This window comes from Podarcis erhardii (assembly GCF_964252035.2).
Source record: "Podarcis erhardii genome assembly, chromosome: Z".
NCBI lineage: Eukaryota > Metazoa > Chordata > Lepidosauria > Squamata > Lacertidae > Podarcis > Podarcis erhardii.
The window spans coordinates 17,765,819-17,782,509 of NC_138504.1; the positions used below are offsets into that span (position 1 = coordinate 17,765,819).

A 16,691-nucleotide genomic window follows, 5' to 3' on the forward strand; every position below is an offset into this window, starting at 1 on the left:
CTTTGGTGATAGGGGCCTTTTGGTTTACGATGCTCTATAAAACATTATATACAACGATGGTGGCGCTTTTTAACAGCTCTGGCTGACCTTACCATTAGGCAGGGTGATTTCGCTCCTTTACACAGCAGTTTCTTGGAGACCAGTACATTAAAGGAAAGACAAAAAAATAGCCAGTGATATAGAACTCAATCCTAAGCAAGTCTACTCAGAAGTAAGCCCCAAATGGGGCTTCCTCTCCAGAATAGGCTCATCCAGACTTCTGTTTCCTCCACTGCTTTCTCCCAGGAAAACCTGTGGTTCAGCCCTGAATTGGAACAAACAGCAATAGGGATTCCCCCCCCCCCCGGATTGCACTTTGTTCCAATATTGCACTAAATAGCGGGTTTTCTGGGCAGAAGCTGTGCAAAGACAAAACTGCTTGGACCCATGCCTGAGAAGCACAGGACAAACAGAAAACTGCTCAGACTTATGTTTTCTAGGCACAAGACAAATGGAAGTGTGGGTGATCCCTAAGTTTATTTAGGATTTTCAGCCTTCATTTGCTTGTATTTTTGCCACCACAAAGAGGAGGGCCGTTTGGGATTTTCTGCACCCCATGCGAATGCCACAAATACTGTTTGGGGTTTGCAAATCCGTCTGTCTCCAGTTGCCTGATGTGCTCCTTAGCTTGGGGAGAACTACAGTTGAAGGCAGCAGATCCATGTCTTCAAACAAGGGTCAGGAAGTGCAATAATAAGCAAAGTGGGGAGGGAATCCCACACACTTTGGGTTTGAGAAGCTTGCTGCAATGTTCCTGTCCTCCCTATCCTGCGACTTCTTTTAAAAAATAGTTTTTATTAAAGAATTTTCATAGTCGACAAAGTTACATACAACTTTCTACAGGTCAGCTGCATTTGGTATGAGACCCTGCTGTCATAAACATTGTGAGATTGGGGGGTGGAGAGGATTGGGGGGAGAAGACGGAGAAAGAAGGCAGGTAATGATCTTTCATTCTTTTGCTTAGTACATGTGCAGACGTTTTGTGTCGGCGTTGTGAGGGTAGGCTCTTCATTTGTCTGTCTGTCTGTCTGTCTGTCTGATTTTGTTGGTGGTACTAGAAGTTGGAGAGCCCATAGCATGGTTGGTTGCATTTAGTTGATTGTAGTGAGTTTTGTTTGTATGCGTGTGAGGACCTTTTGCCCTGCCCTGATTGTGTCATAAGGCATGATAAATGCCTGTGAGGGACAGCTGGTGAGGACTCCAGCACCTTGGATAGTGCCAAGCAGACTACCTGTTCTAACAACCAAGACAAGACCTTTTCTCCAGTCTTGGGCCTAACCTCTCCCAGCCCCCTCCTTCGTCTTTGCCTGTGCTGGCAAGCAGGCACCAAGAAACACGAAACACCAAGCCACTCTGCTCTTCAGCAGAGTCTGGTGCAAGCATTGTTGTTTTGGGAGTCTCTGGAGTCAAGGGGGTCTCTGCTGATGGGCACTGTGGATGGATCTCAGCTCAGTGCCTTCATAGCTTGCCCCACTAATCTTCATGATCCAGCTAGCTCTGCTGCCTCTGTGTCAGAGTCAAGGCTGCTGCTGGTAGAAATGGTTAATGACAGCCCCTACCCACCACTTTTCTCTTAGGGACTGAGGGAGAGGGCAAGAGCAGTGGTAGGCAAGGGATGGGCTAAGCAAAACACTCTCCTAATTGCCCCCTCTCAAATGCTGCAATGGCAGGCATTCAGCAGTAAGATGGCCAGAGATGGAGAACAGTCATGTCCCTTTAAATCTTCTGATGCAGCTGAAGACAAGGCACATCATTTAGCTGCAAACACTGATGTGGCAGAAAACAGCTTTTTGACAACATTATGAGCTGCGCTAATGATCTCAGTGCTGAAAAGTTTCTCACAGTTACTTAAGTGGAAGAGTTAACACCTGCCTTTGATTCTGGACTTTAACCCACAAAATGTCCTCTTGAAAACTCTGGGTCCAAATCTGAACACACATGGCACACACGGCACAACAGACAACATGCTTGTGAACAACATGGGTGGAGAACAGGCTCATCAAAGTATTGCTGCCCACTTTCTGCTTTTCCTACACAGGAAGGAAAATGAACATGTATTCGTGTTTTGCTCAAGTACAGGCTTGCCATACGTCAGGAAAATTCCCAACATATCCTGGTTTTAGGGTATACAAATGGTGTCAGGGGGGAATTTTGTCAGGGAAAACCTAAATGTATGGCAACACGATAGAAAAAGCAGCGGAAACAGCTCAAAAAGCTTTAAATCACTATTTTGGGGTTAGGTTTGTGGTTTCCTTAAAAAGCTTTGCAGAATTTTACATTTTGAGTCAAATTCCCTACTCAAAAACCCTACTCAACTATTAATTGTAAACCCATCAGGACAGGGAACTGCCTTCTTGTTTCTCTCTAAAATAGTGTTGATAATGGAGAACAAATGGATTAGTTGACAGTGAAATTCTATGCATATTTATTCAGAAGGCATCATCATCATCATCATCATCATCATAACAACAACAACAACAAGAATAACAATAATTTATTATATCTACCCCACCCATCTGGCTGGGTTTCCCCAGCCACTCTGGGCGGCTTCCAACAGAATATTAAAATATTAAAATACAATAGTCTATTAAACATTAAAAGCTTCCCTAAACAGGGCTGCCTCAGATGTCTTCTAAAAGTCTGGTAGTTGTTTTTCTCTTTGACATCTGATGGGAGGGTGTTCCACAGGGCGGGTGCCACTACCGAGAAGGCCCTCTGCCTGGTTCCCTGTAACTTGGCTTCTCACAGCAGGGGAACCACCAGAAGGCCCTCAGAGCTGAACCTCAGTGTCTGGGCAGAACAATGGGGGTGGAGACGCTCCTTCAGGTGTTCAAGGGGACCTACTCCGCTTGGGTTGGAGCCTTACTTTCATATTATATATGTGGACATGTTTTATGTTTTTAGTATTTGATGTTCTGTTAAAACAATCAAAGTGACTTGCAATAAAATAAGAAAATCCATCAGAATAAAAATGAGTCATTAACAACAATATATTAGCAGCACATAAAATATTAATGGATAGCATTACAGAACTAAATGATCATACAGATAGCATTAAAAGGGGAAAAATACCCCTAATGTGGTGGTGGTGGTGTTAAAAACATATAACAACAATAGTATTAATTTCATTAATTTGCATTTCATATAACACAGTTGTTAAAAGTTTTTAAAATGGCAGATTATATATTAAAAACTAACCTGGTTTTTTAAAAAACAAAAACTTTGCTTAACCCACTAAAGAGGGAGCTTAGCAGATCTTACCTGGGAGGAAACTCCAGTCTTGGTGCCACAAGGAGGGGAGAGAGAGAAGGAGAGAGAGAGAAGGATGTAAACAAATCTATAATTATCATACAGAAAAATAACGTCCTTCCAGCTGCGTTCTTCAGCTCAGCAGGCTTGCTGCAAAATTCATTATCGGATGTTGCATTCACAGTCACCTTTATTGTCTGCCGCATTTACAATAATTAGACCTATAAACACTGATTTATAAAAATGACAAACAAGAGTCCCCAGTAAGGAAGAAACATGAGTTCTCTTTATGGCTCAGCACTTCACAGAAGCCACACACACCAGGCCGAGAGCAGTCATGTTATTTTATGGTTAAATTAAAGGATCTCTCCTCCTGTGGCCTTTCATTCAGCTGCTGTCAGCCACTCTAAAGGGAGACCAGGCATCCCAGATAACAGGAAGTACTAATTCTGTTTTTCACATCTTAATTTCTCTCTCATGGATGCCTAAGCAAGAGGGATAGTAAAACAACAAGAGACCTGTGAGGGGTGTTTCTGTGACCAAAGCAAAACTGTCATACTTCCTTGTTATTTTTGCAATTGCCAGGAGGTGTGATACTTGTAATGCAATCTCATTATATTTATCATACTGATTTTTCAATATTTATGTTGTTATATTTGCTATTGTTGCTGTATTATGTTATTATTACATTATTCTCATGACAGTTGCTTTTGATATGTATTCCTGCCTTCTTTGGCCTCCCCCACTTGAGATTTCCCCCACCCCACCCCAGACAAAGAGAACAGGTTTAGTGATAAACCTGTTCTATTGGTGAAATGTTTTGCACCAGTGGAACACTGCTGAGCAACAGAAGGCATGAGCAGGCTGTTGGTACCATTGCTGTGAAATAGATTGTGTCATCTGTTGCGCAATGGGTTTCTGCTAGTGCAGCTGTTGGATGGGATGCCTCTGTTGTTGAACATTAAAATTCACTTTCTGGTAGCGCAAGAAAGAGCCCATGTTCCAATGGATAGAGAAGGCTGGATACGGCCCATTGCCTCCTGCAGCTCTTCCTTATAAATAACTCACTCAAGTCACATGTTTCATTAGTACTGGTAACACTTGTTAGGAGTAAAGTGATCTGTTGCTGTTTCTTTGTCCTGGACTTATTTCTCCGCTGAGCTTATGCTTCTGGGGAAACAGGGGTCCTGGTTCAATGGCAGGGAACCTGTCCAAGTCCCAGGAAGATCCCCTACTAGTCATTGTCAATAATCCTGGGATAGATGAGCAAATAAGGGATGCAGGTTGCGCTGTGGGTTAAACCACAGAGCCTAGGGCTTGCCGATCAGAAGGTTGGCGGTTCGAATCCTCGCGACGGGGTGAGCTCCTGTTGCTCAGTCCCTGCTCCTGCCAACCTAGCAGTTCGAAAGCACGTCAAAGTGCAAGTAGATAAATAGGTACCACTCCAGCGGGAAGGTAAACGGCGTTTCTGTGTTTGCCAGAAGCAGCTTAGTCATGCTGGCCACATGACCTGGAAGCTGTACGCGGGCTCCCTTGGCCAATAAAGCGAGATGAGCTCCGCAACCCCAGAGTTGGTCACGACTGGACGTAATGGTCAGGGATCCCTTTGCCTTTTACCTAGATGAGCAAATAGTCTTGGGGCAAAACTGCAGTCTTTCCCAGGCTTACCGGGAGATGCCAGGGGTTGAACCTGTGACCTTCTGCAGGCAAAGGAGATGCTCTGCCACTGAGCTACAGACCGTTCCCAAGAGCTCTTGCAAATGCTGCCCCATATAATTCCACCTTGGAGCCAAAAGAGCGTCCTCCCCCCCCCCGCCCCCCTCTGTTATTGCAATGGGTATTGATTCAACAAATGGCAACATTGAACACCAACCAAGGAAGTACTGCAAGTGGTCAGGTGTCATTTCAGTGGAAAACAGGAGTGCCTGGCATGCTCTGGTCCATGGGGTCACGAAGAGTCGGACACGACTAAACAACAATGCAGCCTTACCATTCACCTGAAGAGAAAACACTTGCTTTCTCTTCCACTAGAGAACACTAGATGGCAGCATCATTGTTCCTGTCAAGAGTTCTCCTGTCTTCCAGGCTGCAGAAAAACAATACTGTAGTCAATTTTAAAATGTCCCATCCTTTAGGTAACCCCCAAGCCGCTGTTTATAAGGGATATCATTAACATGCTATTGCTTTCTTGAGATAATGCATATTGATATCCCTTAATAAACACAAATTCAAAACCCACAGTGGATCACAGTGGAGCAATGCATTTATTAAGGTCAATCAAAAAGTCACAAAAAAGCAAGCAAGGTTTTGAGAGTTATTGGCCTAAAGGTGACATAATAGCAGAAATAGACTGCATTTTGTAGCCATGTAAGCTGCATTTAGTCTCAGTTCCAAGATAGAGACCGAAGGCGTATTGGATTAGTCTCTGCTAAATTCTGCAGGTATCAAGTTACACCTCAGTATTCTGGGACAAAGGAGTGATCCCTGTTTCCAAAAACACAAAGCTGGATGGGATAGGCCAATCTGTCAATTTTGGCTCCTCTCAGTTTCTAATATTTCCAGCCTTTATTCCAGTTCTCCACATTTCTACATCAGTTTGCATTAAATAAATAAATAAATAAATAGAAAAGCATATTATATTTTGCATGCTGTTGCCACTATAAATCACATCAGAACTGCTTCTGGCAGTGTAAAGTGATGCATAAATTGAATAAACAATTGAACTTATTATTTTATTTTTTAAAAAATCATTGGAAAAAAAACCACCCTTTTAATTTAGTGCATATACTAACAATTCTGCCTCGCTTTTCTTTCCAAACCAAGGGGCTCAAAGCTGCTAACAGAAAAAAAGGAAAGCAACAATCCCCATATAAAAAGCAGTTCATACCAAATTAAAAATAGAATCATGGAATTATAGAACTGTAGATTTGGAAGGGAACCCCAAGGGTCATCTAATCCAACCCCCTGCGATGCAGGAACCTCAGCTAGATCATACAGGATAGAAGAACTTGGAACGGCAAAGCAACAACTCCTAATTCAAACATCAACATAGTTAAAGACTTGCAGAAAAAGAAAAATATTCAGACAATTGCGGAACACAAATAATAAAGAGGAAAATAACCAAGGAACCTGTGTGGTCCTTCAGATGTTGTTGGACTGCAACTCCCATCATCCTCGACCATTGGCCTGGCTGGCTGAGGCTGATGGGAGTTGGAGTGCAACAGCATCAGGGAAGGCCCTGTCTCACTCATTCTCAGCTTAGGTTATCTTCTTTCTTACTTGTGTTCTGACATTCCTCCAAAGAATCCTGGGAGTTTGTTAAGAATATTCTTTTTTTTAAGAATATTTATTAAGATTTTACAAAGTCATAAATACAAAAATACATAGTAGAACAAAAAAGAAAAAGAAAAAAGAAAAAACTCTCAGACAAAAATACAAAAAACAAAAAACAAGAAAAATAAACAAAAAAAGAAGTTAAAACAAATCCACTTTTTTTATAACTTTAAACTCATTAGCTTGTTTCTTTGACCTCCTCACACCTCCCCTTTTTGTATTCCCATTAATATAATCAAATCAGTAAATCCTTACCCTTTTTCATTTATCTTAACTCTATATCTTAACATATTATAACTCTATATTTTCGCCCATTATCAATTCATTTTTGCATACTCTTTTTAACTTTGTTGCTAATGCCACTTATTTTCAATCCAACATCATTTTAACATTCATTAATTTTACATTGTTTCTGCAGGTAGTCTTTAAATTTCTTCCAATCTTCTTCCACCAACTCTTCTCCCAGGTCTCGGATTCTGCCAGTCATTTCCGCTAATTCCATATAGTCCATTACCTTCATCTGCCACTCTTCCAGGGTGGGTAGATCTTGTGTCTTCCAATACTTTGCAATAAGTATTCTGTGGTCTCAGTTTCAATGCGCAAGCCACACACACTCACACACACCCAACATACACTCTTAACCCTATGCCGGCCTCAGCATGGGAACTCACAGCCTTTGTGTACTCCCACCGCTCCCACCCTATGAGATTCCACACACTGGAAAAAGCACCATTTACTACGATCACCCTGAGCCAGGAAAGAGGGAGTTATTCCTCCCCGACACACCCATGTGAGGCAAAGCATCGTGTGGCTCCACCTCAGCCCCAGAGGTCTCTCCATCTCTCTCTGCATGCAGAAGGAAATTTCACGCAGAGGGAGGAAACACCATGGCGAAAGATCCCCAGGAGATCTCTGAGGAATTCTACGTCCAAGATGTAGGTTGATTGCTTTGTTATCCTTTTTACAGGGTGGGTTAGTGAATGCCTTCAATTACTTGCTAAGAGCTGTCATTCTGTCTTTCAAAGCATGCATGCCCAGCACATTACAGCTTGCCTCGACAACCGACTTTTCTCTAACTTTCCCCTTTTCTATCTATTAGGCACAAACACCTAAAGCTACGAAAGAACTCTGCAAAAGATACAAGATCTGTGGGGTGTTGCTTTGCAGCCTAGTGCTCTCTGTCATCCTGACATTTCTTGGGGTCTATTATTTTTGGAATCCATCACCTAAAAAAGTAAGTTGCATTCTGTGCATTGAATTTAATATTTATTTTATTTTATTTTATTACTTATTTAAAATCTACCTGGTATTTCTAAATATCCTCTCTTGTTATTATTTTAAGGACACAGACTATTCAAGTAGATTTTACGCAAAGTTTTAGGTGCTTACCCTGCTTTGCTTTTTAATAATGGGATCCTTTCCACAGAGGCATTCCATCTCCTTCATAGTAGCGGTCACATAATAAATTTGTGAATAAATGCTTTCATGTTGTTTCCATTAGCTTGCCAGAAACTGGTGGAAACCCACTATGCCACCACTTTAAGGAGAGGGAGCCAAATCTTGAGGGTGGCTGATTACTCTGTGCTGTTCCGTGCCTGCAGCATTAAGCAGCTGTATTGCATTTTCTTTTATTAACCTATTTTGCAGGGCATTGCGGGGGCGGGGCTGGAGCTTATTCATATATGGGAAGCTCCCCTATACCAAATCAGACCACTGCTCCATCTGGTCCAGTACTGTTGGCTGACAGCAACTTTCTGAGGTTTCGGACAGTGGTCTTTTCCATCCTTACCTGGGTGCTTTGCCTGTGAGTTGCAGCCCTTTTATAAAAAAAAAATGCATGCATGTAAAAACACAGGATCCATAAGCTGATGCCATACTATCATAAGACTTTCCCCCTTGTGCATAGGGTTGTGGATGCAAACTCCATCTTCCTTTCCCCTTTTGCCCTAGATGCTGTGGTTTAGACCTGGCATTCTGACTAGGGGGTTGTGTATTCATACCCTGAAGACAGAGAAAATCAGGGGATTGCATTGTAATGTGTGGGTGGAGGGGCAAAGTGAAAGGTTTAGCCAAATGCATGGAGGATAAATTTATTATCAATAACTATTAGCTGTGTTAGCTGGATGGTATCTCTATATCTCATGTCTCCCTGGACATCAAATGCAATGGTAGGGCTGCCATACGTATGGGAATTGGGCTCTGAAAAAGGCGTCTGGGTGGGTTTTTGCAGACTCAGAAAAATGTCCGGGAAAACCTAGACATATGGCAAGCAGCGCAATTAAAAAATAATAATGCTTTAGAAATGCTTTGTCTGGATTTCCACTTTTGGTATTATGACAACCCTAAGCAACAGGCATAGGGGACGCGGGTGGCACTGTGGGTTAAACCACAGAGCCTAGGGCTTGCCGATCAGAAGGTTGGCGGTTCGAATCCTCGCGACGGGGTGAGCTCCCGTTGCTCGGTCCCTGCTTCTGCTAGCCTAGCAGTTCGAAAGCACGTCAAAGTGCAAGTAGATAAATAGGTACCACTCCGGCGGGAAGGTGAACGGCGTTTCCGTGCACTGCTCTGGCTCGCCAGAAGCGGCTTAGTCATACTGGCCACATGACCCGGAAGCTGTACGCCGGCTCCCTCGGCCAATAAAGCGAGATGAGCCTGCAACCCCAGAGTTGGCCACAACCGGACCTAATGGCCAGGGGTCCTTTAAGCAACAGGCATAAGACCATAAACCGAAAAATAACTTGTTGGATTAGGCTAGTGGCCCCTCTAGTCCAGTCTCCTGTTCTCACAGTGGCCATCCAGAATGACTGAGGGAAAGCTGCAAGCAGAGCCCTAGCACTCTGCCCATTTGTGGGAGGGATTACCCTTCTGCAATCTAAATTGAGGTTTCCCCAAGCTTCTTACACATAGGTGGTGCCATTAGTGCATTTAATTTTGCTATGAGTGATTTCTTTCTTTGTCTGTTATTTATTTTTAAAATTTGTAGACCGCCCATCATCCGAAGATCACAGGGCAGTTCATAACATATAAATACAAGATAAGATCACAAAAGGCATAATACAAACAAAAACACACCAATAAGCCCCCCTCCACTCCCACAAAACACATTTAAAATGACATAGAATGCTAACCAGCCAACGCCCTGGGAGAAGAGAAAGTGCCTAAAGATATCTAAAGAAGGTGTTCAGTGAGCCTCCCTGGGGAAAGCATTCCAAAAATGGGGAGCCACCACAGAAAAGGCCTGTTCTTATGCTGCCACCCTCCAGAACTCTCATGGAGGGGGCACATGAAGAAGGGCCACAGGCTCCAGGCAGGTTCATATGGAAAGAGGCGGTCCTTGAGGTATTGCAGTCCTGAGCTGTTTAAGGATTTATAGGTCAATACCAGTATTTTGAATTGGACAACATACGCTCAAGCTCCTGGGCATGTCAAAAGTCCACCACCTACCACCATCACATTATTATTCCTCAGGAACTGCATCTTTGCCAACCATGGTGATTCTCTGTCATTTATTTGGACCTCTGAGGAACATAGTGGGGCTCACAGTGTCAACAGTGTGGTGCTAAAGGGGCTTTGCAAAGGCTGGAATAGTCACCTAACAGCTCCAGTGACAGTTTCAATTTACCCTGGCAATCCAAATTACATTAAGATGCAGAATCCACAGTCACACAAGCCTCAGTGCGTCCCTTAAGAATGTTGACAAAGGGGTCAGACAACTGTCACCTAGAGTTTTATGTATTTCTGTTCTCTGATAGGCACTTAATTCAGCATGATACTAAAAGTCTGCACTGTCTTGTCTTTTGAAAAAGTTTCTGGCCCTTATGGCTTCAAATATACCTTCCCAGCCACCGCTATCCTGCTTCCTTAAGCAATAAGAACAAGAACGGCACTACCTGGCTGTGGTTTACTTTGGACAAGAGAGCACAGTGGAAACTTACGATTTTGTGTTTTAGTTTGGCAAATAAAAACAAACATTACAAAATACAACCCCTCTTTCTTCACACTGCTGGCTGCTATTTTTCACACACCCACAGACTGCCCACTATCCTTTCAGCTGGAGGGACGATGCTTTCTCCAAGCTGAGATGGACATGTCATCCTAAAAACACAGAGATTTCATTACTCAGCACAAGGCCAAATCACACACAGTCACAGGGCATGTACAGAGTTCAAGATGAACTGGAACACTCCTACACTGCCATCTCCAGGCCGGGCTTGGAGAAACCTCTTCCGGAAACCCTGGAGACCAACTGCCAGTCAGTAGTCACCATCCACACCATATATATTGAAAGCACATGGCTTTCCCCAAAATAATCCTGGGAACTGTGGTGTATACCTTGCAGAACTACAAGTCCCAGCAGCCTTTGCAAATGACAGCCCCCAGGATTCTGAGTGAGAAGCCGTGCGCTTTAAATGTAGGGTGCAGATATGACCAATGTTGACAGTACTGAGCTGGACAGCTGTATAATTCAACATAAGGCAACTTCCTATCTTCACTGGCCTTGCAAATAGAGAGTTGACTGCAACAAGCCAAGTGTAACTGTTTGGTTACTTACAGCGTCATCCTCAAGTCCCGCACTCAGATGCATCCCAGAATGGTCTTTAAGTACCATTCCTTTGTTTTAGTATACCGACAGCAACCATTTTAGGCATGTCCAATACATGCCTGACCTCACACACGTGCATCGCACCAAACCCAGAAATGACAATGTCACAAAAGGGGGTGGGGCAAGGTGTTTGCAGGCTTTTTCTGGAAGTACTGCAATACAGCCATACCTCGGGTTACAGACGCTTCAAGTTGCGTTTTTTTTCAGGTTACGGACGTGCCAGAACCCGGAAATACCAGAATGGGTTACTTCCGGGTTTTGGCGGTTGCGCATGCGCAGAAGCGCCAAATCACAACCTGCGCATGCGTAGATGCAGCGCTGCAGGTTGCAAACGTTGCAGGTTGCAAACGTGCGTCCCACATGGATCATGTTCACAACCCAAGTGTCCACTGTACCAGGTTGAGGCATGGAGTGGATGGAGCAAGCTCCTGCTCCACCACAGCTTTTTCAATGGTGCCTTGGAACATAACCTTTGTGTTAATTGGGAGTTGTCTGCAATCACACCCTGCCTTCACTTTTAAATACTTAAGGAGATGGCAAGTGAAGTTTCTTTGCTAGCCACAATCTCGCAAGCAGCCCAACTCTGACAATGCTCTTAGAGAGGCTTCTGCCAGCCCGCCCGCTGCTTTCTTCATTGTCCGACATCTGCTTCCAATAAATAGCTGCTATTCAGAAGCTAGGTCTGCAGAAGACATTTTCATTCCAGACACATCAAAGCCCCAAAGTCTTTTGCCACGCAGCAGATACATATTAGAGCTCAGCTGAGAGCCCAGTTATTAGGGTCTACTGCAAATTGACAGAGAGAGGCTGTTTTTTTGAGGGGGGTCATCTTCTGCTTCTGATTAATCCTGGAAGATACTTTCAGGATCCAGAAACAGGGAAATAAGCTTGCATAAACATTCTCAAATTTTGCCTACAATCTTTTTATTCCATCAAGGTAATGGGCTTGCAGCCCAGGCTAGGGGCATTTGGAACTCCAGACCTGAATAAAGTATCTCCTGCAATCACACATTCCAGGCTATATGATTCCCCCCGCCCCCCGTTCATTCACATGAAACCTCACACACAAACGAGCTTTTATTGCCACGCGGAGAGAGGAGGCAAGGACAGCAGGGCCCCATCAAATTAACCTCTTACATAGCAAAAAGCAGGGCTGTGCATGCCCCACCACAATTCAAATCGTGGCCCCAATTTTAAACTCAAAATTGGTCTTGATTCATTCCGGACTGATCTGGACCCAATCCAATGTGCCCTGAATCCAAATGGTAATCCAGAAAATACAGATCTCCAGAAATCCCATTGGTTTTCATCACAAAACCAGAACTGCCATACCATAACATCCTTGCCTTTTGACATCGGGGGATGAAATCTGGGACATGGCTCCCCCACCAGACCCTCCAAATGTCTCTATTTTCCTGGGATGTCCCTGATTTAGAGAAGCCATTCCAGTTTTTGATTTGAACCCAGAAGGTCCTGCGTTTCCTTAGGATGTCCCTATTTTCATTGGAGAAATGTTGGAGGATATACCCCTGTAGAGGGAGCTAACACTGCCAAATTTTAGATGGGTAGCCCCATGTGTTGTATTTTTTCAAAAGAAAGAAAGGTAATACTTTAAGGCAGGGGTCCTCAAACTACGGTCTGCGGGCAGATCCAGCCCACCAGGGTCCTAAATCTGGCCTGCACGGCCATTTCAGAACCCAACACGAAGTCCGAGGCTGAAACGCCACGCTGGGTTTACCTTAGCAAGCAGGGACTGACTGAACAGGTGGCAAGGTCCTCAAATCTGAGGCTGAAATGCCATGCCCGGTTTACCTCAGCCTCAGGCTCTGCCTCAAGCTCATTCCACAACCCCCTCATTCTGTCTCCTCCTCTGTCCCTTTGTCGCCTCTTTCCGGCCGCGTGCTGCCTTGCTGCCACCTCTCAGAGTGCAAGGATTTCACACAACACACATGTCCCACTTGAAGTCAGTGGCAAATGCCTCTATCGGTTTCCACGGGGTCCTGAGTTTGAGTCCCACATTGGGCAAATGATTCCTGCATTGCAGGGGGTTGAACTAGATGACCCTCGTGTCCCTTCCAACTCTACAGTTATATGATGCCATGAACAACAATTATTAGAAATGATGAGATAATGAAAGTATGTGCTTTGAAACTAGGCTGTAGTCATGCTTGCTAGTTGGTGGCTGCTTAGCAAGTGGAAATAGTAACAGTGAGAAAAGCGCTATACAGTGGTACCTCAGGTTAAGTACTTAATTCGTTCCGGAGGTCCGTTCTTAACCTGAAACTGTTCTTAACCTGAAGCACCGCTTTAGCTTATGGGGCCTCCCACCGCTGCGGCGCCGCCGGAGCACGATTTCTGTTCTCATCCTGAAGCAGAGTTCTTAACCCAAGGTACTATTTCTGGGTTAGCGGAGTCTGTAACCTGAAGCGTATGTAACCCAAGGTACCACTGTAATCATAATAATGTAGCAGACTGTACAATGTATTCACAAGACACACAGAAGGCCTAGCAGACACAGTGCTAAATAATCCTTAGAGCCAAAATGTGGGGAGTGGGAGAGAATACTAAGACACAGACAAGAAAACCTTTTTTTTTAAGGGACGGGACTGGGATTTATTGGGAAAGGATATTAAACAAACACAAGCTGAACAAATGCCACCTAACTCAACCGAATTCTTTCCACAGAGGCAGAACTTAACAAAAGAGCAGCATTTTAAGACTTTGCCACCCTCTCCCTCCTCAAGCACTGTAATTAATTGTTGTGGGTGGGCACAATAGCATTCTAGCCCCGCAGCTCTCATTAAGCAGCACTAATCAGCAATCCCACATGTGCATAATGTCACCAATAATTATACACCCTACAGCATTTTTAAAATGCATACAGATACATAGGGATGAGGTGTTTTAAATAACTACGATGCACCTCTCTCCTCTCACTCCCCTCTGTCCCTGTGATATCAGGAAACAACTATTCATCCAGCCATCCGAAGCAACTTCCAGGATAAACAAACTTGCACCAGGGCTGGATTTCTAATGCAATGCCAATTTTTGCAAACCCAAATAAAGACAAGAAGCAAAACATCTTGAAAAGAAAACAACTTCCATCCTTGTTTCAACAAGCAAGCGTACATGAAAAGACCATAGCTGTCAAGCGTCCCTTATTTGGCGGGACAGTCCCTTATCCCAGCGCCATGGCGCACTGCTGTCCCTTATTGATGATGTCCCTTAAATAAGCTACTGAAGGTAATGGGGCCCTTTCTATGTCCAGCTGTGCTTTGTCAACAACAAATTGTTCCTGTTTTTTGTGTGTGTGTTGAATATATGCTATATGGTAATTTATGGACCTAATAGGTATCTAAAGCCATTTGCATGCAACAAAATATGTATTTTATCAAAGTAATTGTTCATCCCTTATTTTGGTTGCTGATCACTTCCGGGTTGGCGCCATCGCCGAATGGCGGACTCCCTCCAAGCTCCGGAGGGAGCCTGCTCGGTAGGGGCTGGGTCCTGCCGCGCCGGCGACGCGGGGACCCTTAAAAACCATGGGCGCTAAAACCCATGGACATGGTGACTCGGCTGGCACCTTTTGAGCCCCCCCCGACCCGCGAAGGAGCCTTTTTAAAGGCTGCGGAACGGGTGACGGGGGGGGTGCTTTGAGTCCTCCGCTTCCCCTGCCAAGCGAAGCCGCATGCCATTCGACGGAGAGCGCTGACTTCTTCCATTGGAAATTCGGACTTAAAAGCATAACCCGTGAGTAATCGGAACTTGGATTAAAAAAGGCGAGAAATTTTTTAAAGAATTCGGAACGAGCGGGGGAGGTATAAAAAGGAAGTCAGCCCCCCCCCCCTGTTGTAGAGGAGCTAAAGTAAAGGACTTAACATCTAAGATTGAGCGCAACCTTATTTTGATAAAGTTATGAAATTTCGCGATGGAAAATTATAAGATTGAGCTGGAGGAGAAAAGTGGAATTTAGTCAAAAAGCAAACCCCCCCCCCCCGGAACCTGGGAGCGTCTTAGTGAGAGCGCCGGGAGAAGACAAGGAGAGGTTTTGACAGCTGTCAAAGAGCTGTCAAAGCAGAAGAACAATAATGAGAACTTTGTTACGAGGACTTTGCCGGTTATATTTGCTACAAATTGGATACAAAATGTTTAAAACAAGGAATAATAAAGTTACTTTGACTGGTGGACATGATCTGGAAGGGAACTGAGTTATTATAATCCACCTAGAGGAGCCGAGGGATATTACAAGTTGTTGGCATCGAATTTGACAGAACTTTTTATCTCCTGGGAAACTGCAGAAATGGAACATTATTTTGACTACAGAGGTTTACACACTAAAGTAGACAATAGACTTATCTATTGAAAATGGAAGGGACTTGGCATCATGTTTCGTTCCTGAATAACAGAGCCTCTGCAGCGGAATTTAGAAGCTTTTGGAATTAGAACATTTGTGCAGGAAAACAGGAAAAGAAAGAGGAGAGAGACCAACAAGAACAACAAGAATAATAAGAATTGGACAAAGTTGGAAGTGGGAACATTTGGGAAATCCAGATTTGAAAGGTTTAAGAAATAAAATTGGAGTTTTACTCCCAAGTATATAAAAATCTGGATGGAAAAAATGGGCCTTTTTGAGATAGACTCCTTCCAAGATTGGACATTTAAAATTAAAGAAGACTGGTAAAGGACTATGGCTTAAATAAATGTGGGAACTCCAGGAAGACATCAGATGTTGATCAATACGGGAAACGCAACCAGGAAAAGGGGGAGGGATTTGGAATCCAAAGGCTGTAAAATCAAAATCATATTTTAATTTATTATATTTTAATCTATTATGTATTGTCAGGGAACTGCCATCGGAGAGACAGGTGGTGGACAGGCTACAGGAGAATAGGAGAGAATCTGCAGTAGAAGAGGGAACCAGCAGGGGGAGTGCAGGAGTCACAGCGGAGGGGAGGCTCTGGGATGCTTCCAGTGAGAGTAGTGGAGAGGTAACGGGACCCCCGTTGGGAACGCCCACCCTTCGCCGGAAACTGTCACGCAGAGAGTCTCGAAAGCGCATGTCTGTCAAAGAGCTTTTATGTTGGCGTAAATTCCGTAGGCGTCCACTGTCAGATACTACCAGCGACTGACGGAGTCATGCTTTGGGGGCTCCGTTAGTGCATCGGTTTGGATGACCAGCCAAACCCCAGAGGGATCAAGCTTTTACGCACAAGCCGCTCACTATCCCATCACAGCAATCTGACAGTCCTTGAAAGCAGCTTGTGCAAGCAGAAGGCATCATGAGCGAACCATCCGGAACCGGAGGAGCAGGAGCGGGAGCTGGCGCAGATCCAAGCCTGGAACAAAGGTACAGGGCGTTGGAGGTCCAGCTGGCACTGCAAACGGCGAGGCTCGAGGAGAGGAGGGCTCAAGATGCAGATAAGGGGAAGACCACCCCACTTGCCAGACGGGTGCCTGGACTGGTGCA

At 44.3% G+C, this 16,691-nt stretch overlaps 1 protein-coding gene across 2 annotated transcripts in view; it reads left to right on the forward strand.

The window, feature by feature from the left end:
- The window catches only part of TNMD (tenomodulin), a 41,009-nt gene that overhangs the window by 9,339 nt on the left and 14,979 nt on the right, over window positions 1–16,691 (forward strand). Inside the window, exons 1-2 of one of the 2 annotated variants that reach the window (XM_081848163.1) lie at window positions 7,205–7,556; window positions 7,721–7,855. In XM_081848163.1, coding sequence (XP_081704289.1) covers window positions 7,509–7,556; window positions 7,721–7,855 — 183 coding nt within the window. In that variant the 5' untranslated portion in view covers window positions 7,205–7,508. Of the gene's footprint in view, window positions 1–7,204; window positions 7,557–7,720; window positions 7,856–16,691 lie in introns of those variants that run through there. The other variant, XM_081848164.1, reaches the window with a different exon arrangement.